The sequence below is a fragment of the Protomyctophum parallelum genome (genome assembly GCF_964188405.1).
Source record: "Protomyctophum parallelum genome assembly, chromosome: 13".
In the NCBI taxonomy this organism is placed as follows: Eukaryota; Metazoa; Chordata; class Actinopteri; order Myctophiformes; family Myctophidae; genus Protomyctophum; species Protomyctophum parallelum.
Window position 1 is genome coordinate 47,274,674 of NC_139708.1, and position 22,810 is coordinate 47,297,483.

Here is a 22,810-nt window from a genome sequence, read left to right on the forward strand (position 1 = left end):
TACTACTATGAACAAGCCAAGAACAGTTTTGACTCTTCAAATAAAGTGACTATTTATTCTTCCAAATAAATAATTGAGTCAATCAATCAATCACAATGGCATGAGTTTCCCTGAAAAAAAAGGTCTTTGTGCTTTGTTGTGGTCTTGGTCCATAAATAAATGGAAACAAAATGACAAACAAGTATTAGAGATGCAACGATACTGATTTTTCAATTCCTATCCGATATAATTTTGAAATTTCCCGATATCCGAGATTTGCCGATCCGATATTTGCTGTAGGGTAGTCTACATAGCAAAACAAATAAATACAAAAAAATGCATTAACTTTCAATAAGCCATTTATTAATTGTACAAATGCATTACATTTAAATTCAAAGAGGGGGTGTTTATGGTTAAGTGTTGTAGGTTTGTTCCGCATGGGGAACTTTTTGCCCCGAACACAGCACAACCCACCACGTGACCGACACATCCAAATGCCCCAAGCGAAACATAAAATGCAGATTTACTTTTTTAGCAGATCTTAATTATATCTACAGACATTAATTGAGGTAAAAATGAGGCAACTTTAAGCACCAATCAATCACCAATCAATGGGCAACACTTGTTTTTATTGATTGAAATCATTGAATACTTTATGAAATGTGTTCAGATTGTAGCCTACAGAGGCACAATGACTTTTTCAACAAGGAGGGCAGAAAAGTACCCTGACATGTTGTTTTGGGCGAGCCATTAGGTATCAGAAGTCATCCACCGCCACCTTGTGGCCAGCTTGTACACAGCAACTGATGGGAAAAACGTTGCGATAATAGTTAATAGAACCTAAATTGGTGTTTGGTTGTCTACTGTCTAGTACAGTGGTTCCCAAAGTGGGGTCCGGGGACCCCCAGAGGTCCTTGAGGGAGTTCCAGGGGGTCCAGCTAAATTATTTGGAACCAAATGGACCCTTATGGGTCTGTACCTCTGAGAGTTTATAAATGTAATGAGTTAAATTAATATTGATTTTACAATGTTTTTCTATCTCTGGTGTTCCAGAGATAGAAATGCCATTAAATGGGAGTCTGTAGACTAATGCATGTCAAACTGAGGGGTCCTTGAAATTAAACAGGTTGAGAATCACTGCTAGAGCCCTACAATTATTCTGGGGTCCCTGGCATAGCTTTTCACATGGGGGTCCACAGGCTAATTGGGGGTGCTTGACATGAACAAGTTTGGGAACCTCTGCACTAGTAAATCCATTCTATTGTAGGAGTGCCGGTGTAGGCAGAGAGGAGATTTATTCTCGGATTGGAAAAGCCAACGATGGTGGCACTCCGTTTATTCAGAAAAAGAGAGAGAACAAACTTGTCGCATAGGTAAATACGTCAACCCTGGTAATTACGTCAACACCTCGGAGGTGTGTTTCTTTACTCTTAAAAGGTATTAAACACACTATGCATTGCATTAAGGTGAGAGGAACAACCATATAAAACATGGGCAAGAACGCAGTGAATTATAAATGTCATTAACAACTGTTCAGTGTGTGTCTATTTCTGTAAAAGACATAACGTTTGGCACATCTTACAGGTTATGTACAATACAGGCAAACAGTCAGCAAAAAAGCAGATCTACAAGCTCACAATGCAATGTGTTGTGAGATTGTAGATCAGCTATTTCCGGCTAAGGGATTCTGACGTGTAGAAGGGGGACAGGGCCAAGAATAGACACAAAAATATATTTAATTTATATTTTTTTAAGTTTATCAATTTGAATATTGTTTTTCTTGCGGATTCCAATGTTTGTCCAGCCTAAAGTCAGATGAGATCAGCTTGAAGTCCGTTATTTTTCATTTTAAAGAAAATTGGCATGTATTGTATTTGTACATGTGAGAGGGGGGAAGGGAAGGGCAGTTGCAATTTGCAACACACATTTTCTCACAACAGTACACAGGACACATTGTGGTATAATTGAAATTTAACAACCAACAACACTGACTATAGAAGCCCTCAGAAGTCAGTCTGTAAGTTTATTCTATGGTGTGATTTTGTGTCAAGACGTTTATGTAAATGCCATATAATTTATTGTATTTCTGTTACAGTTTTACCAATTTGTGCAAATCGCCTAGTTTTTTGTCTTCTTGAACTTTTGAATGGTTAAGCTGTTGGATCACCTGTGTAGACTGTAGACTAGAGGGAGGCCAATAACACAAACCATTAATAAAGTAGTCAAGTCAGAAACATCAATTGAGGGCCGGTGAGGAAAGTCTGTGTACTGCAACTCCAGAGCGTCAGATGGACAGCAAGTATTTTAACATTGTTAAAAAAAAAGGGTGTTATTCTCAAAAGATTATACAAAACGAATTACATTATATTCATAGATAAAGCCTAATGCATAGACTAACTTATTACTCCCCAAGCACTTCAGAAATCCGAGAGGCATCATCCCATTGAAACTAGGAGTGAAAATACCGTTTAACTCCAGCACAGAGTTTGTGAGCATGCTTTCTTTCCAGGTAACGTGTTAAAATCACCAGATTTGGAAACCCATTACAAACATTTTCTCAAACGGATAAATTACATAATACATTTTGTTTTTGGGGTAGCCTATAGTTACCATGTCATCAGGGGTGTTTGTCATCTGTTGAGAGCCAGGGCGGCCCTGCCCCGACTTCAGAGATAGCCCCGTGTGTCACAGCCAAGCGAACCCACAAGCCGCCCCCGCCTCCTCCCTCCCATAGGAAGCAGGAATGGAGCAGAGCCATCGGTACCGAGGCCAATATCGAGGGAGAAGAGGATCGCAGGGGCCCCCACGCTATCCAAATCACGAGATGACCCGTGGGACTATGGACGGAGCCATATATCGTCCCCAAAGTGGACCGAGATGGGCCTACGATGAAGGGATCAATAAATCTTCCCCTCCAACTCATCCAGCTGCGATGGTGCCATTGAGGGCACCCCCCACCGCCCCAGCAAGCTGAGTGGCCGAACCAAGGACGAGGATCTTCTCACGCTGCGGCCGACCCTCCTGCGCAGACCGGATGGATTTATGTTGGTTAATGTGAAAATGTCATAGTCTGGTTAATATGAAAACTGTCATAGTCGCTGCCTGCGTTGTATGAGACAGGAAGTAAGTGCATAGACAGCCGAGCAAGGCAGTTAGAACTGACAGGAAGGCAGAGGCCCTCTCCATACAGCAGAGAGAGAGTAATCAGAGTATGTAACTACAGCATATGATAACCACTATTAAAGGCCCATATATGGTAGTATGTAGGAACTGTAATGTTTAGCACAAACCTATGCATAAGGGGTGTTTTGAAATGTGACTATAGGAACGACACTGTACTATTTTTCTGTAATGAACTCAAATGGATATTAAAAACAACTGTTACTTCTACTTAAACAGTTTTGTCTGACTCCCATGCATTTTACCATTTAAAGCGTTTGCTATTTTCCTCTGCCGTTTCCTCTGAATTTACCCTGTTGGTGAGTACTGGAGTGTAAATAAGTATTTACATGACACAGTAGTGAAACCTCTCAGTCCCTGGTTATAGGAAGGCATTACTTGGTCGAAAATAAGATACCGCATGATGATTTACTGTCGTTTACATTAAGCTGCATTCTGCACAGTCTGAACATATGCATCAGGGTATTTTTAGACCAAGCCTGCATGCTAACTGATGTTAGCAGGGGACACTGGATTTTCGAGAGAGAGGACTCGCTTGAGAGCAAGCGAGTGTGTCTGTATGTGCGTGCATTGCAGTAACGAGAACTCTGTCTTAAAGTATGATATCACGGTTCTAGGTTTCGCTCTATAAGGTGGTGGTCTATAAACTAAAGAATTGTTGGTTTGTTTCATATTAATGTAATTCACAAAGATAGATTGGTCACAAGTAATAATTAATTTTATTATTGTACACTCAGGCCATGACACAAAGAGCAATGGTACTTGTACTCTAAGGTATTAATACTTAGGTAAATAGGCAGATAAATAAATTAACACCCTCAACCAGCTGTGTGGAGTAGCGTACACACACTGTACTGGGGTCTGGGGGTGCGCACGGCTGTTAGGTATGGCCGCGGGCACTCGTCAACATCAGAGACATTTGCTGCAGTACGGCCAATCCTTGATTGTCCTAGTGGTTAGGATTCGGGGGCACGCAATGTGGGCAGACTGCGTCACTCTCCATTCACCGCATTCAGGGCGCTGTAGGGTCTGGCAGGTGTGGTAAATAGCTCTGTTGCCACGGGCCGTGAGGCACCATGATCATCAGATGAGGTTGGGATGAGAGTGGGCCGGGGCCAGGCTGTGGAATGTCATTTTCATCGTATTAGGAGAAAGTACCCATCTATTAGCTTAAAGGAGAATTCATCTTTAACCATTTTCTTAATCTTACCTTAATCGGATATTATCCCCCCCCCCCCCCCCAGTGATCAAAATAAGTAATTTAGCGCAAGGCCCAGCGCACAGTCAGAGCTGCAGAGCGCTTTGGATGTTGTCATTTTTCACCTGTACCACTCAATATAACATCAGATTAAAGAAACTGGTTAATCCGGAATTCTCCTTTAAATGTTAGTGTTCCAGTTTCCATTTATTCTTATCTCCACTACAAATTCAATGTGTCGCAGACACATTGACGACTTGTAGATCAGCTATTTTCCCTGTGCAAGATGCTTTCATAGAAGACATGCTGGCTTCTATGGAATCCAAATGACTGAAATAAGACTAAGAACTTTTAATCCATGACAAAAGGTTATTGGGGGATGAGTGAAGGCGAAGTATGCATCATACATAAAGGGGGGAAAGTCTGAACACAGCCTTAACAACTAAACATAATATGTCCATGTCATTTCAACTGGATTTGGCATTACCTTGGTGAATCAAGACAGTCGTAGTCACTGTCAGAACTGCTAGTCAGAACAGTTGTTGGGAGTGGAACCGCAATGTGGGCAGACTGTGTCACTCTCCCCCCATGGAGCCTTCTGTTCTCCCCGAGTTTGGCAAAGGCAAGCTGAGATGGACGTAGGAAAGAATAGAGAAAGGGTATAATCTTTTTCCATACTCCATGGAAATGCTAGGAACTTCATCACCTGTAGTTTTGCCAAGACTCGACTTGATATGGTTTCTAATTATGCTCAAGAGCAGCAACTTCTGACAATGTAAAATAAAAATCACTCTTGTGAACACAAATCACATTAAATGCTCAACCAAACAGCTGAGCACATTCCGTGTTTAACCTGTAACACCCAACGTTGCAATAATAAAACATATTTTCACCTAAACATCATTGATGTTCATTGCAATTGGTCATATTTGCAAGTAGAAATGTATCCGGGTGTTACAGGGTTTAACAGACGTACTAAAAAGATTTAAGCTATAAACGGCCATAGACACTTGCGATGGCCGTTTTTAGCCCAAGATGTCCCATTACATGCTAATTAAATTAGAATTACATTTTGAACATTGTGCCTGCATATAGGTTCTAGCGTGTTCCCCAACTTTCAACAGAGTTAAAAACGTTCGCTCTGAAAGAGTATATATTCAAAGCTTTGCACCACATGCTCATGATTTTTCTAAAATAGCAGACCTACAAGCTCATGGCGCGCTACGAGCTTGTAGATCTGCTATTTTTCAATAGCTAAAGCATGACATAATGCTAACACCAAAAGTTTGTAAACCCCTTTTGGTGTTAGCATTACGTTATGCTTTAGCCATTTAGAAATAGCAGATCTACAAGCTCATAGCACGCCACCGAGTGGTGTGCTACGAGCTTGTAGGTCTGCTATTTTTGAAAAATCGAAGAACGACTGACATAGAAACATAGCTTTTTCAGAAAACTGTCATTTTCAAACAGACATTTTTAGAATCTGATTAGACACACACACACACACACAGTATTTAGAAGACACTCTTAATGCAGGGATATTTACAGTAAGCAAGAACACCACATGGTAATACATCATATTGTCATCAAGAATCATAAGGAAGCTAAGAGAAAGTAAATTATATCTGTACAATGAAACTATGAGTAGACTGTCTACATAAAATGCTAACACACACACTTGACACCAGGAAATGCAGTCCACTGCAAAAACAAAGAATCATCATCACTTGCATTAACTTAAGATAGATTTTCAATGACAATTCAATTGAATTGAATTCAAATCTCAATTGAATTGGATTCAAATCTCAATTGAATTGAATTCAAATCTCAATTGAATTCAAATCAGTCATTATTTCACTGAGGAGCAAGTTAAGCAGCTCAAATCGACCTTATGCAAGACAAACAGGTTCATTATTTGTGCCTCCAGCTCTCCATTTAGCTTTACGTTTTGGTTTAGTGTAAAACCAGGAGAAACTACACTAAGACATTAGTCATCTGGTCATGTAGATCTTCTCCTCTCCTCTTAGCTTTATATATATATATATATATATATATATATATATATATTTCACTTCCCATTTAGCGGTGCGTCTCCAATAAGCTAATTGGTGGTGCTATATTTAGCGTGACAAGCGCTCTCAAACTTTGCACCTTTTTGCCTCGAGACTCACAACAAGCTAGCGTTAATAGCTACACCATTCTTTGTGAAATGCTTACCTTGGAGGTTAAGGTTTTAACAACAACTTAGCAACAGCTTAACCATTCAAAAGTATAAGACAAAAAACTAGGCTATTTGCACAAATTGATAAAACTGTAACAGAAATACAAAATACAATAAATGATATGGCATTTATAAACGTCTTGACACAAAATCACATCATAGAATAAACTTACTGACTTCTGAGGGCTTCTAAGTTCTAGTGACTAGTCAGTCAAGGGAAAGGCAGAAAATGATCTCTGCACAGCTGCTGCACCAAACATTTAAATGAATGAGCACACTGAATCACACTAAGCTGAATCCAATACAATTAATGAGTGAGTGAGTTGCAAAATCAAAACACGCCAGCAGGTGGCAGACTTTTCACTTGAACACAAAGGTTATCACAACTTCAAAATATGGTTTGCACGGACACGAACAGATACACAGGGAAGGGTTTGGCTGCCATATTTTCTATATTATCTATTTACTATGCATTATATTATCTATTTACTACGTTTCTATATTATCTATTTACTATGTACACTATTGTTATAATGACCAGGCTTCAAGAGTTCAAGTTCACTTATATGACGCCCATTTCCGTTACGTCACTCACAGCCTCACAGAACAATCATGGCGTTTTTCCCGTGTCAGACAGTCGCTTGTTAGCGTGTGGAGCGTGTCGCAAATGAAAGTCCTGGTTGTTATGATGTTCATGTTGTATGGTTCCCTTCCGCATGCCCTTAGAGCTATGGGCAGCCAGTGAGGTAAATAGCGTTTGTTTTGAACATTTGTTTGTTACGTTATGGTTTATTTCGTTATGTGTTTGATTTGATACTCATGTTAATCATGATATATTCTTTTGTGTGTTTCGTCAGTTTGACGTAGGCTTTGGGCCATATAGGCATACAATAAAGCCTCCAGTATCTACAAACAAACTGCCTCGTTCATCGTTCACTTCATGATCAAAGGGTGTGACAGTCAAACTCGAATACCGGAAGTCTTCTTCACTTTCCGGGGCGAGTCTCCTTCACATTCTGGCGAGGTCCTTCACTTTTTGGCGAGTTGTCAAGACAACTCGCCAAAAAGGGTAAAGTGGCGAGTCTTCTTGTTACCGTTTGCGCTGCATTGAGCATTCTATCCTCAACTTCTTTAGAAGAGAACAAGATACAATGGCAAGAACTAAGCAGACAGCTCGTAAGTCCACTGGCGGCAAAGCGCCCAGAAAGCAGCTCGCCACCAAGGCAGCTCGTAAGAGTGCGCCGGCAACCGGTGGAGTGAAGAAGCCTCACCGTTACCGTCCCGGTACAGTGGCTCTGAGGGAGATCCGTCGTTACCAGAAATCTACCGAGCTGCTGATCCGCAAGCTGCCCTTCCAGCGCCTGGTGAGGGAGATCGCACAGGACTTCAAGACCGACCTGCGCTTCCAGAGCTCCGCCGTCATGGCTCTCCAGGAGTCTGCCGAGGCTTATCTGGTCGGTCTGTTTGAAGACACCAACCTGTGCGCCATCCACGCCAAGAGGGTGACCATCATGCCCAAAGACATCCAGCTGGCCCGTCGTATCCGTGGAGAACGTGCTTAAACAAATATGTCACTGTAAAACCCCCAAAACTGCTCTTTTAAGAGCCACCAAATGTGTTATTTGAAGAAAAAAATTCCTTTAATAGACATACCTTGCAGTCAAGTCATGAAACTAACATGACCATTAATCCAAAAACTACTCTAATACCTGAATTTGTTCATCAATAATATTATTTTTTCTTAGCAGACTAATTTGTTATAATAATATATAGTATTCTTCATTTATATTCTTACTTTATTATGATTTTTTAGTAAAGTTGTGAAACAAACCAACATTTTATGTTTTGTTGAATATTATACATACCATTGAGCTATCACAGTACAATAGCACAACCACATTTAAGCGCCACTTTTCATCTTCTCATTAGTGTTCATAATAAAATACCTCAATCAGTTTCTAGTCGGTCTGTGTCTCATAGCTGTGGGCTGTTTAGAAACCCAGTGACATCATTGTTAGGCAGATTTATATTACACAAGATTTTTTTTATTATATATTTAGATTTATATCATGAGCATGATAGCTTCCATTTTTGCATTGTAACTTTTCAGGAATAGAAAGCCTGCCGTTTCTATTAGCTTGGACTGCTTATCGATGATGTCACTGGTGGACGGGTTTCTGAACTGCTCTTTTATTTGTGCTATTTTATCATGAACATTCTTAATTCTAAAGATACAACCGTGAGACTAACTGACTTTGAATTACTAGCTGGGACGGTGTAAAATGTGACATGTATACAATGGCGTTGACTAGTACAAACTGAACAACTGAAGTATATAAACTATATGAAAATTGTGTTTTTGTTGACTGTTGATATATTACTTATATTTAGTTTGTGTTATGCCATGATATATTAAGTTTATTTGCAAGTACATTTCTGAGATGAATGCAAAATGATTATTTTGACTAGCAATATAATATTTACTGTAAAGTAAACTAACCTGACCAAAATGAACCAGGAGGGCTGGAGGTGTATAGGCTGGCTGCATAGCCTACTGTGCATACATAGGCTATATAATATTTGATTGTATTATATTATATTAGAGCGTGTGCGTGTGTGTGTGTGTGTGTGTGTGTGCGTGTGTGCGTGCGTGCGTGCGTGTGTGTGTGTGTGTGTGTGTGTGTGTGTGTGTGTGTGTGTGTGTGTGTGTGTGTGTGTGTGTTGTGGGGGGCGGAGTTAGCAACGCCCACGCAGCTAGTAGCCTCGCTCTGCCTGTCCTCCCTTACGTCCTCCGAACACACATAAAAGAGCAAGTCTCTGAACTCTCAAATTACTCAGTTTTCTGAAGCCAACTACAGCTCAACTCAAAATGTCAGGTCGAGGAAAAGGAGGAAAAGGTCTTGGAAAGGGAGGCGCTAAGCGCCATCGCAAGGTGCTTCGTGATAACATCCAGGGAATCACCAAGCCCGCTATCCGCCGTCTGGCTCGCCGTGGCGGTGTGAAGCGTATCTCCGGTCTGATCTACGAGGAGACCCGCGGTGTCCTCAAGGTGTTCCTGGAGAACGTGATCCGTGACGCCGTCACCTACACCGAGCACGCCAAGAGAAAGACCGTGACCGCCATGGATGTCGTCTATGCTCTGAAGAGACAGGGACGCACTTTGTACGGATTCGGAGGTTAATAACGCTCACTTGATCTACCAACAACCCAAAGGCTCTTTTAAGAGCCGACCACATGCACTTTACAGAGTTTATTCCATTAAATTAGGCAATGTTTGCATATGCCATGATTCAAGGACTGACCGTATGTATAATTGTATATGCATGTAAAACTATTATATACACATTGAAAGGTCATACTTGTATATTGTATATATGTCACAATATGTTCGTTATCTCCTATAACTGCCAAGACATGTCTTAACATGCATCAATGCATGGTGCACGTTTGGAAAGACCGCACCGGTTTCCCAATATGCCCTCAGTCCCCAGAGCCGGTGCAGGGCAGGGTTGGAGCCGTTGGCCTTATGTGCCCATGCCACGTTTTATAACATTGTATCCTGCCAAAAGTCTAGGGTGTGCAATTTTTTGCACCTTTTACTTGAGCAAGCTACGCGAATATGTAATATAACACGAATGTAAATTATGAGATAAAGATATAGGCCTATATATTTGACTATAGAATTGAATGCAGATTAAATTCACACCGATTTGCCAGCATCAATTGGTTCAGTTTGCGATGAATTGAGTTGCTTCAAGTTTGCAAATACCTATTGTCCCGCTACAAATTGTATATTGTAGCGGGACAATATTATACGAGGCATTTGAGCGGGACAATAAATCAGGCAGGCGGTGGACATTATGCCAGACAAGTCAACACTAACTCCATTGAGCGCCACCCTCTGTATACCACGTGAACAGTGGCAGCCGTTAGCCACTACGCAAAATTCATGTTTGATTTAAAAATAGGGGGAAATCTTAACCAGTGTAGTGTATCGTCGCGGATAATTATGCAATAATGTAGATTTGCATAGTTAGTGGGAGAAGAGATCAGTGTCTGATATATTACTATTATATTATTATTCCATTGCTCATATGCCACACTGACATGTAGAAAATGCTCTTTAAAATAAATAGATGAGTGCCACTGTGCCAGTGGCTCTTAAAAGAGCCGTTTTGGGCGTTCTATCAGTTGTGTCAGAAAGGTTTGAGCAGCAATGAGCAGTTCTCCGCGGATACGACGGGCCAGCTGGATGTCTTTGGGCATGATGGTCACCCTCTTGGCGAGGATGGAAAGTAGTCGACGCTCTCACAGACTCGTACAATCTAGTATAGTGACTACTCTAGTTGCTCAGTCATTGCATTGATATAATTTACATTATATGTATATCACATTAAACATTTACATATGCCAATGTAATAACGCCTTCTGTTGTTCATGGACTAGGTCACAAATTGTTCATGTTGTGTTTTATGCTGCACTAATCCCCCTTAGCATGTTTTTACGCGCTCCATAAAGTTGTATTATGGCTGTTGGGATTCATGCGCTCAATTGTAGGCTATATAATATGGATACCTCTGAGTCCCTTATGAAATAGAGTAGACTAACCGGAGATACTTGTATAATAAGCAACGGCTGATTTCGGTATGAAGTGATTTAATAAACACGCCCAGTAACATAACGCTGATGCTCCCTATAGTCCCTAGGCTTTTAGTTATCGTAAAACTGTAAATGTACCGGTATTCTTCGGTCTATATTCTTCACTTCATTTGTATGCTAAATAGAGTAGCCTACTGCAGAATAATTTATTTCGGCTGGATGGTGTTGAGCATTAGTTAGTTTCCCCGTAAGTAATCGCATTGTTTTGGCTAACTTTGTTTCCTACACATCATTCATTGACATAACTATATTAAATAAAGGAACATTCTTTAAATGAAGTTGTGGGGGGGCTCTTAAAAGAGCCTTTGTGGGGTAACGGGCTGTGTTGTAGTTTACTTCTTCTTGGCGGCTGCCTTCTTGGGTTTCGCCGCCTTGGGCTTTGCTACCTTCTTTGCTGGTGCTTTCTTGACGGCGGCGGGCTTCTTCACCTTCTTGGGACTCTTTGTCGCCTTCTTCGGGCTCTTCTTGGCTGCTGGTTTCTTTGCAGCGACAGGTTTCTTTGCCTTCTTGGGAGATTTCTTAGCGGCTGCGGGCTTCTTGGCTACTGCCTTCTTGGGGGATTTCTTTGCCGCGACGGGTTTTTTGGCTGCTGGCTTCTTGGCTTTGACTGCTTTCTTCACGGGTTTCTTTGCCTTCGGTGCTTCCTTGTTCATCTTGAAAGAGCCAGACGCGCCGGCACCTTTGGTCTGAACCAGAGTGCCTTTAGCGACCAGGCTCTTGACGGCGACCTTGACGCGGGCCTTGTTCTTCTCGACATCGTAGCCGCCGGCAACCAGAGCTTTCTTGACCGCAGCCAGGGAGACACCTTTCCGTTCCTTGGAGGCCGACACGGCCTTGACGACCAACTCGGCGACGCTGGGACCGGTCTTCTTGGGTCGGGGTGCTGCCTTCTTCTTGGCGGCTTTAGCCGGGGCGGCAGCGGGAGCTGGGGCGACTTCTGCCATTCTGTAGAGGTTCTAGTTTCAGATGCACCGAACTAAACTCTGAGTAGAGAATGTTGTAAGAGGAGGAGGGGGTGGAACTTAAATGATGTGTGAGAACGATGTAGACTCAACCCACTAGGTCAGTACTCTGTGCTGCAGAATACTGAGAAAGTTGTGTTTTCTCTACAACTAAAACTAAATAAAATACATACAAATAAACAGATTAAAGTCATACAAAAAACTCGATCAGATAGCAGACGAGTTTAGCTTAGTAATCAAACCATGTGGAGGGTTGAGGAGTCCTGTGTTTTGTTTAGGGACGTTTAAAACCTCACTTGTACACCCTTACATGTATAGTTGTTTGTCAACTTTCCTCTGTCATTTGTCTTTTAAAATAGTTTTACCATATGATACCCTATTCCATTTTTGCTGCAGAGCAAGCAGAGATGTCTGGGTTTGGAATTAAAGTAAATCTAGTCGTTTGTGTTGAAGATGTTTGTTTTGAATATACAACTTTCCAGTGTCTGCAAACACAGCTGTTGGCCCTGTGGCATGGAGACTTATCAGAGGGCACTTTATCTCACTCTGCTAAGCTCTTGTTTTGGGATGAGAAATCTGACATGTTTCAGGTAATTTCACACTCAAATGTATAATTAAATTAAATTCAATACCAATGGTGCCATTTACAAAAAATATGACAGCTCAGTAAAATGTAAAATAGATGAAACACCACACATTTGCAGGCAACTTATATAGCACAGTTATACTATATATATTACATACATACACAATGCAAATACAATGCCGCTTCTAAAATGTCTTATATTCCACAACAAGACCGGGTCTATTTTAATTTTCCCTCAAGAAACATTGTGCCAGTATGTATGTGTATACAATCATGTTACATTTAAATTGGAGCTACATTGCCAGTATGTTCAGTTCAGTTCAGTTTTATTTTGGTCAAAAAGCAAAAACATTATTACAAGTATTATTTATTTATTTTCTTTTTGGAGACCAAAAGGGTTTAGATTGAAGCCAATGGCTATTGTGCCTATCTGGGGGGGGGGGGGGGGGGGACATAAAACAAAAAAACAAAACGTGAAAACAAAACAAAAAACAAACAACCAAACACAAGGAAAAAAGAACACAGAAAGATACACAGGAGAAGACAGATTTTGATCACACAGAATCCAGAGTCGCACATGAGAAGAATGTTATATATATGATTATTATATTGTTATTATATTACTTTATCAATGATTAAGATATGATTAGTAAATATACTAGGTTTATAATGTTCTATACTATATATTTTAGATTCATACATTATTTTAAATGTATTAATTGAGCCGCACTTTTTCAGTTCATTGTCTAAGGGCCGATTCATACTCCTATATTTTAGAGCCTAATAAAAGTCGGTTCGGCGCTGTAGAGCCTACAATTTGACGTCATTTGAGGTTCGGGGGGGCGGGTACCGTCCTAAAGTCGGCTCTTCGGTGCTACTGAAAATTTCTGACGAGCCCTTAGGGCCGATTCATACTCCTATTTTAGAGCCGAATAAAAGTCGGTTCGGTGCTGAAGAGCCTACAATTTGACGTCATTTGAGGTTCGGGGGGGCGGGTACCGTCCTAAAGTCGGCTCTTCGGTGCTACTGAAAATTTCTGACGAGCCGAAATCATTTCGGCACTACAGCGCCGAAACAGCGGTAAAATAGGAGTATGAATCGGCCCTAAGCCGTTCCATAGTTTCACACCTCTTACGCTTTTTGATGTGTATACAATCATGTTACATTTAAATTGGAGCGTGGAATAGCTATTAATTCGAATTGAAATATAGATTTACCCTAAATGTTTATTATTATCATATTTCCCTATTCCGGGTATAGTCCCTACTCTAGTTATATTTTAGGGAGACAATTAGACCAGGCATGTTTGAGTGACAAAGCTTGAATGTTCTGCATTGCTACAAATATGTAATAAATACAACGGTGTGCCAAATAACACTACAACTCCAAGTAAATCAAGTCCCATTAACACTGAAACCCAAATAGATCACATTTCCATAAACTGTATTACACAATGTGAATGTACATTAACTGGCACCGCTGACACGTATTGATTGATTGATTGAAATATTTATTAACAGTTTGTAGAATTTACAGTACATTTTAAGCACAAACTCAATACAAAGACTGTCAACTGTGAGTGGACGACCCAATTAAGCATTACACTTGTTTACAACAGGGTCCACATTGTTCAATTCATCAAAACATTTAAAGACATACAAACATTTAGAGACATACAAATAGACATTTCTATGTAGCTAAAGAACAGAACAGGAATTCATCATATGGGAAGCAAAAAAGGGAAAAGATACAATATACAGTGAGGGAAAATGGGGGGGGTGGGGGGGATTCAGATTTTACAGAGGCCAGTTTCGAATTGCAGCCATCCGTAGGTGCCCTTTGAGAGCGGTTTTGAAGGAGTCAAGGGATTCACATGTCTTAATGACTGTTGGTAGGGCGTTCCACATTTTGGTGGCATAGGAGCGAAAATAATTTAGTCCCTTGTTTGTGCCGAATCTGGGTTGCACATTGTTTGTTGCACTCCCTCTGGTGTTGTGGGTGTGGACTTCGTTTACATTAAGGAAGTATTTAGACAGGTACATGGGTATCTTGGTGGTGTATCGAATCTTGTGGACCAGACCCATTGCAAGATGCTGTACTCTGTCGACGACCCTAAGCCATCCCAGCCTGTCAAAGTGGGCAGGGGTGAGGTGGGTTCGGGGGGTGAGGCCAAGTAGGAGCCTGACCAGTTTGTTTTGGGAGGTCTGGAGCCTTGTTTTGAGGGCCTTTGAGGTGCTGTGGTACCAAGAGGTGGATGCATAGTCAAAGAAACCTTGTACGAGGGCTCCTGTTAAGGTCTTCAAGGTGTTTTTGCTGACCAGTGAGGAGATCCTGTAAAGGAATCTTGTTCTTTGATTGACTTTTTTGATTACGTTGGTGGCCATTTTATCACCGGAAAGATTGGCCTCCAGGATGGAACCTAGGTAGGTAATTTGATCTTTTCGTGTGATAATATTGTCACCCACTCTAACCAAGAAGCCATCTGCCTTGTTGAGTTTACTATTTGATCCGAAGAGGATGGATTCAGTTTTTCCCAGGTGTAAGGATAGTTTGTTATCAGCGAGCCAGGTGCAGATTCTACCGAGTTCAGAGCTGAAAGTCTTTTCAACCTGCAGTTTGTTCCTGTCCGAGACCAGCAGTGCTGAGTCATCTGCGAACAGGAACAAGTTGCAGTCACAAGCTGAAGTCATGTCGTTAACATAAATTAGGAACAGTAAAGGCCCTAGTATGCTTCCTTGTGGGACGCCACAGCTCACTGGGAGGGGAGGGGACAGTGTTCCGTTCACCTCCACCATCTGTTCTCTCCCCTCCAGGTAGGATTGCATCCAGCTCACTGATGTGCTATCAAAACCAATAGCTTTAAGCTTGTTAACCAGTATGGAGTGGTTCACGGTGTCAAAAGCCTTTTGGAGGTCCGGCATGACCATGCCGCAGTATTTTCCAGCATCCACCTCGTGTTTGATGTGATCGCTCAAATAGAGGAGGCATGTGTCAGTGGAGTGGGATGTTCTGAAACCAGATTGGAACTCGTACAGCAATTTATTAGTGGCAAGATACTTTTCAACCTGTTCATAGACTATTTTTTCCATCACTTTTGAGATGGAGCTTAGAATAGAAATAGGGCGGTAGTTGCCGGGTTCTAATTTACTCCCTTTTTTGTACAAGGGGGTTACTTTGGCCAGTTTAAAATCTTGGGGGACCTGTCCCTGTTTGATGGAGAGGTTAACTATGTGGGTGATGACTGGAGCTATGGAAAAGGCTGAGTCTCTGAGAAATTTGGAGGGAATATTGTCATGGCCAGTGGCCTTGTGGGGTTGGAGGGCACTCAGTTTTTTAAGTACCTCCTCGGTTGTTACCATTGCCATTTTAAAATCATCTTTACAAACACCAAGGTTTTTGTAGAAGGCTTTGATGTGCTCTACACCAAAACGCCCAGAGTGGGAGGGCAGTTTGCTAACCAGCTTTGTTGCAATGTTTGTAAAGAAGATGTTCAAGTGGTTGGCTACATCGAGTTTGTCAGTGATGAGGGTGTTATTCGATTTGATGTTTATGTTAGTAAACCTGGTTTTAAGTTAATAAATACTGGTACGATAGATCACATATTGAAACCGTGTACACTCACATTTATACACAATCACACAGAAGCCAAGAGAAGAGGAAATCTCACTATTTGTATGTAACTGCTGCAATTATTCCTAATTTGTTTTGTATTTAAGTTATTTGCTGCTAATGTTTGCTTATTCAATTGCATGTCTAAGTCAGACCGGAAGTGCCATTGTTTGGCTAATGCGGAACCCTTTATATGGCCGTCGGGTGTTCGGTAGACGGGAGACATGGTTGCACACCTGTCATTTGACAGTGTGATGCAGAAGTTCAAGTTATGTGTCGCTGTGTTCATGGCCATGGCATGGGCACTAGTGATCTTCTCATCCCCTTATGCTTGTAGAGCAGCCAGTAAGGTATGTTGAATACTGTTTGCATGTTATTTTGGACTGTATTTTATTTGTTTCATTCATGATTATGTGCTGTATTATGTTTATGCAATGTTAATCTAAGCATCTGTGTATCTTTATGTTGTTTACCAGTTCGACGTTGGTTTGTGTGCTTCACAATAAATCCATCAGTATGCAGAACAACTGACTCGTTTTTGGACAAGAGCAGAGGGAGTGATATTGTATGTACCATGTTTTTATTCTTGCTTTGTTCTGGATTAAGTCGGTTAAATGCATACATTGCAATCCTCGTCCTGCTTGAGGCAGTCATTAGACATGAAGCCACTTTGCATAATGCGCCTCTAGCCTATGGCAGGCCAGGCTGGTGCATCTAAGAAGCAGGACAGGTTACATGCGAAAAAGAAGGCACTAGAGCAGCTTGGACAATTTGGGCCCTTAGTTTAAGAACAGGGTGCAGGTAAAACAAAATGTTTAAGTTCTTAGTCAGGTCAACATGGCTGTTTAACGCATATGAAATTATTAATTTATGGATCAACTCTTTCTTGAAAAGATGGGTGGCCCTTAAAAGGACCGTTGTGTTTAGAGCAGAGAGAACAGTTTACTTGGAGCTGGTGTACTTGGTCACAGCCTTGGTGCCCTCAGACACGGCATGCTTGGCCAGCTCACCGGGGAGCAGCAGGCGGACGGCGGTCTGAATCTCCCGGGATGAGATGGTGCGGCGCTTGTTGTAGTGAGCCAGTTTGGAGGCTTCACCGGCGATGCGCTCAAAGATGTCGTTGACGAAGGAGTTCATGATGCCCATGGCCTTGGAAGAGACGCCGGTGTCGGGATGGACCTGCTTCAGGACCTTGTATATGTAGATGGCGTAGCTCTCCTTCCTGGACTTTCTGCGCTTCTTGCCGCCCTTCGTGGCGGTCTTGGTGACAGCTTTCTTGGAGCCCTTCTTGGGCGCTGGTTTCGCTACTTCAGGCATTATTCGTTCTCAGTGGGTTGAACTTGAAGAGAAGAAGTGAACTCTGGTCGGCTTTGCACCAGCATTTATACCAAGCCAAAGCAAATGAAGTATGCGACTCCCAGCAAATGATTGGATTCTGCTGGGACCCACAGACAGAGGGAGGAGTCTCACACTGTCTTTGTTTCTGCACAATGTTCTCCGCCTGCCTGATCTACTGTCCAGCTAAAATAGTTCTCCCGTGTTGGAATGTGATCTTTATTGTGTATATATGAAACATTTTATTATTGATAACTCTTATTGTGAAGTAACAAACCCAGACCGGAAGTGATTGTTAACTATGTGTATATAAACAGGTGTGAATAAATCTGCTCAGTGACGTGTGTCGTACTGATCCAGCAACACATGGCTGATGCCTCCTGGTGTGTTATTTATTTACTTCAGCGTTATTCCTCCGTCAAGTCTATTTCTTCACTTCTTATATATTCCTGGTACAACACGCTATTACAGCTGTGAAACTCAACATCCCGCATGCCTGATATAATATTGTCCCACTAAACTATAGACTATTGTAGGGATGTAATTATGATAAGTAATCAGATTTAATTAATAGCGCTATTTAAAAAACTTACTGCAGTCAGTCTATTTGCTACTAATCCGAGATGATATCTATAGACTATATGACCCATGTCCCTGACCAGTCTGTACCCCTCAAATCAATCACATTTCAATCATGATTCAAGATGGGGGGGGGCTTCCTAGTTTCACCCAGGCGGCCCGGTTCAACTTCTATCTTAATATGACTATAAAGCATCATATAACAATCGCTTTCGTGCTTTATTACACGTTCAATTTGAATTTATGTAGCTTGCTGCTTTCTGCCGGGAGGTTAAATGCGCAAAGTAAGTTTTTACAACCTTAACTTTTGGCAGTGTAAGAGCCATTTGAGCCACCATATTGTTTTCCATGATTCCTGTCAATTTGGGTATTTAACCCTGGCCCTAATCAGGCACAGGTGTTGCCAGTGGCAGAGGTAAACCAGTTTTTGACTGTGTTCATGAGGGCTGGTGATCTGTATACTATCCTGTGCGTTTGATGATTTATGTTATGTTCATTTTGTATGACAAAGTATAGGACTTTAAGCAGCTAATAAATATAATTTAATTTCTACTCGACGGACACTTTTGGACATCAGTTATTTTGATCACACGTCTGAACTTCCTCGGCAACCAGTATCACCCAAGTATAGGGACTTGAATTTGCTCCAAATGTGCCATCCACTGGGGACTCTCGGAAATACTTGTGAGTATTTCAGACAATAGTCTTAGCTGTTTAGGGGACCACAATGTTACTATCGCACACTGTACAGACTTTCAATGCAGGACTACAGTATGTAGTACATGTTCATATTCATGTTCTTTAAGAAGCAAATCTTGCCTACTTGAATGGAAGCTGTTGGTAGATAATCAAGTCAGCGAGAAAATGGACCAGACTGTAAATGCTGTTGAACCATATAGACTGTAAGAAATATGGACAAAGCGTTCCCCGGGTTTAACATGGACGTAAAATGAAGCCTGTATTTCCTTGCACTGTAAGTCGCCATATTTATAGATCCGTTTGGGCCCAGCTGGCCATTGGCTGGCCCAGACAACGAGGCAGGACGTTCATAGACTGTAACGGTAGCCACGACCCTCAGAACATACGCGACTTTATGGTCATTTTTTTAATAAATGGGACCATAATTATAACAAAAATAATATGACATGAGAAATGAGACTTTAAACTAAATACTGGAAGCAGAAAGTATTCATGACCATGTTTATTAAGGTAATACAGTCTAGGTGAAGTTGGGCCCAAATACATGGGCCTCTATGGAGCTATGGGTTTTTTTGGGCCCAATGGCAGCGCCACAACAGGCCATTATATGAACTTTCAGGAAGTCCCGATTTCCTTAGTGGCTTCACGAAATATCTGTCTGACTGCCCCCCTGTGTTGAACAACAAAACATTGAACCAAAACAGCGGCCAAGGCCATAGCAAAACATTCACAAATACGTCAATATGTATTACGGGTGGGGGGGATTTCTCTAACTGAATATATTGATTTGATGACGTGTGTAACTTTGATGTATTAATCTGAACCTTGAATATAGGGCTTAAAGCCAAAAACAAATGAGATCCTCAGGACTGAAATCAGTCCCCACCTGGAAGTTATGTGGGAATGTCTACTGAGTGACAAAAAACTTCTTTCTGGCCTCTCCAAACAGAGAAGTCCTATTTGATTGCATTAAATGACTTTAAAACAACATTAAATTAACTTTGTCACTCACTTTGCCACTCGATCTGCCATTCACTTTATGCATGCGCATACCCTCTATTGTATGTGATATTTTGTAAAATTGTGATAATTCAATAGTTTAAATCCAAGCATCATAACTAACAAATATGAGACAAGTGGGAGAAAAGTCTGGATCAGAGAATCATATATTTTTGCAAATATCCTACATGATATTTGCAATACATATTTTAGAAAGGGTTTAGATTTTTGCTCATAAGGCATACGAAAATGTATTAATAAAAATACATAAGGTGGTTATTATTCCAGTGCTCACATGTGACCACGTCACCACGATGACCTAAAAAGAGTCGGGCTAGAGCTTTCTTGGCTGCTTCTTAGCCACTTTCTTGGGGCTCTTGGTGGCCTTCTTCTGGCTTTTAGCTACTACTTTATTGGCGGCAGGCCTCTTGGCTTTCTTGGGTGATTTCTTGGCGGCTGCGGGCTTTGCTGCTGCCGCCTTCTTTGGCTTCTTTGCTTCTTTGCTTTCTTAGCAGCGGGTTTCTTTACCTTCACCCCATCGGTCATTAAAGCTCTTGGACTCTTGCGTCGCCCTCGCTATACTCATAGGGGCTCCACAGGACTTCAAGGCACTCAATGCAGCCACTCCCCCAGGCTATGTATATTTACAGAAGCCTCGTTTGAAGGGGGGTGGTGGTGGGCTGGCTGTGATCCATCGAGCTGACATCCTCATTAAAGAAGTGACAGTAACCACTGCTACCTCATTTGAGTGTGTTGTGTTCACACTAGCTGGATTTTTACAACACCAGTTCGTCCTAGTGTACCGCCCACCTAAAAACACCAGCTCGGCCCGGACTGCCTTTTTGTCTGAGCTGTCTGAGCTGCTCACCCCTGTCTGTGCCATGTCTCCATCCACATTCCTGCTTGGCGACCTCAATGTGCACGTGGACTCCAGCAGGACTCCAGCAGTTGCACGTTTGACATTGAATTTCTGTCACTGTTGGATTGTTTCGATTTTACCCAACATGTGCGTGGCCCCACCCACAACAGAGGTCACACGTTGGACTTGGTGTGCTCCACTGGTACACCTCCCACCAATCTGCAGTGTCTGGACCTGAAGGCATCCGACCACCACACCATTGTCTTTAGTGTTCCGGCCTCCCTGCCCAGGCAGTGTCCGAGGCGTACCGTCACATTTAGGAACACCAAGACAGTGAGTGCTCAGGCCCTATCAACCATGATAGCTGCCCACATGGCTAGGGTTTCCCCCGACCCCATGACTGACCAGCACACAACACTGCACTATCCCATAGCCTGGACTCTCTTGCCCCCATCAAAACCAGGACTGTCTCATTCAATCGCCCTGCCCCCTGGTTCACCACTGAGCTTCGAGTCATGAAGGCTGCTGGTCGACGCCTGGAGAGGCTCTATAAGTAAACTGGCCTTACTGTCCACCAGCTGGCTTTTAAAGACCACGTAATGGCCTACAAGGAGGCTCTCTCCCGGACCATGACCCAGTACTACTCCACCCTCATTGGGTCTAGGCAAAACCACCCCAGGAAGTTATTCTCCACCATCAACAAACTGCTCAGCCCCCTCTCCCCCACTCCCTCGCCCTCTGGTGCCACTGATCTCTGCAGGTGGATACCATCCACCTGCAGCTGCAGACACCCTCCACCTCTCTGCAGGCACCTCAGTTGCAGGACGTTGCACCCTCAGCTGCATGTCCCCCCTTTGCCTTCTTTGCTCCGGTGGAAGCTACGTTGACCACTGAACTGGTCACCAAGGCCAAGGCCTCCACCTGCTCCCTGGACCCAATGCCCACAACACTGGTGAAGGCTTGCCTACCTACTCTCTGCCCCATCATGACAAACATCATTAACTCCTCTCTGCAATCAGGCACTGTACCCACCAGTCTCAAAATCGCCTCTGTCACCCCAATCCTGAAGAAGCCTGGTTTGGACCCTGATGACCTTGCCAACTACCGGCCGATCTCCAACCTGCCTTTCCTCAGTAAGACCCTGGAAAGAGTAGTTGCAGCACAGCTCCATCAGCACATGTCCAATCATGAACTCTTCGAACCCCTCCAGTCAGGCTACAGAGCTCACCACAGCACAGAGACTGCCCTGATCAAGATCACCAACGATCTCCTCATGGCTGCTGACTCAGGCAACATCAGTCTCCTGATTCTTCTGGATCTCTCAGCAGCCTTCGACACTGTCTCCCATTCCATACTCCTCAACCGCCTTTCCACCCACCTTGGACTCACCGGATCCGTTCTCTCCTGGTTCCGCTCATATCTGTCCGACAGGCAGCAGTTTGTCTCCACCAACGGTTCCAGCTCCCACCATGCCCCAGTAAACCATGGAGTGCCACAAGGCTCTGTACTTGGTCCCATCCTTTTCACCATTTACATGCTTCCACTCGGTCAGATCATCCGCCAACATGATCTACGGTTCCACTGCTATGCTGATGATACACAGCTGTATCTCAGTACTACAACAACCGCTCTGCTCCCCCACAGTCCTTTGTCAACTGCCTCCTCGAAATAAAGACCTGGATGACCACCAACCTCCTCAAACTCAACAGCAAAAAAAACGAGCTCATGGTGATGGGTCCCAAGGCTCAGCTTGAGAAGATTGGACATTTTCTTCTCCAGGTGGATGGCTGTTCCATCTCTCCATCCCCTGAAGTACGCAACCTGGGTGTCATCCTGGACTCTACCCTCTCCTTTCAATCCCACATCAAATCTGTCACTAAATCTGCCTTCTTCCACCTCAAAAACATTTCCAGACTCCGCCCCTCACTCCCGGACTCTGTTGCAG

The 22,810-nt window shown here is 42.6% G+C and overlaps 5 protein-coding genes across 5 annotated transcripts in view; 3 read left to right on the forward strand and 2 right to left on the reverse strand.

Moving 5' to 3' along the window:
- LOC310869848 (histone H1-like) overlaps nucleotides 1-22,810 on the forward strand; it is a gene marked incomplete at both ends in the record, with an annotated part of 720,118 nt that overhangs the window by 667,704 nt on the left and 29,604 nt on the right. The gene's annotated exons all lie outside the window — the stretch shown is intronic.
- Nucleotides 7,730-8,140, forward strand: LOC310869222 (histone H3.2; the record flags this gene model as incomplete). Its single annotated transcript, XM_083779846.1, has 1 exon — nucleotides 7,730-8,140. One exon carries the CDS (start codon nucleotides 7,730-7,732, stop codon nucleotides 8,138-8,140), a length of 411 nt encoding a protein of 136 aa, XP_083635972.1.
- LOC310869376 (histone H4) lies at nucleotides 9,448-9,867 on the forward strand (the record flags this gene model as incomplete). The annotated part of the gene is made up of 1 exon (XM_083780084.1): nucleotides 9,448-9,867. One exon carries the CDS (start codon nucleotides 9,448-9,450, stop codon nucleotides 9,757-9,759), a length of 312 nt encoding a protein of 103 aa, XP_083636210.1. The 3' UTR covers nucleotides 9,760-9,867.
- LOC310869374 (histone H1-like) lies at nucleotides 11,570-12,181 on the reverse strand (the record flags this gene model as incomplete). Its single annotated transcript, XM_083780082.1, has 1 exon — nucleotides 11,570-12,181. One exon carries the CDS (start codon nucleotides 12,179-12,181, stop codon nucleotides 11,570-11,572), a length of 612 nt encoding a protein of 203 aa, XP_083636208.1.
- Nucleotides 17,337-17,711, reverse strand: LOC310869375 (histone H2B-like; the record flags this gene model as incomplete). The annotated part of the gene is made up of 1 exon (XM_083780083.1): nucleotides 17,337-17,711. One exon carries the CDS (start codon nucleotides 17,709-17,711, stop codon nucleotides 17,337-17,339), a length of 375 nt encoding a protein of 124 aa, XP_083636209.1.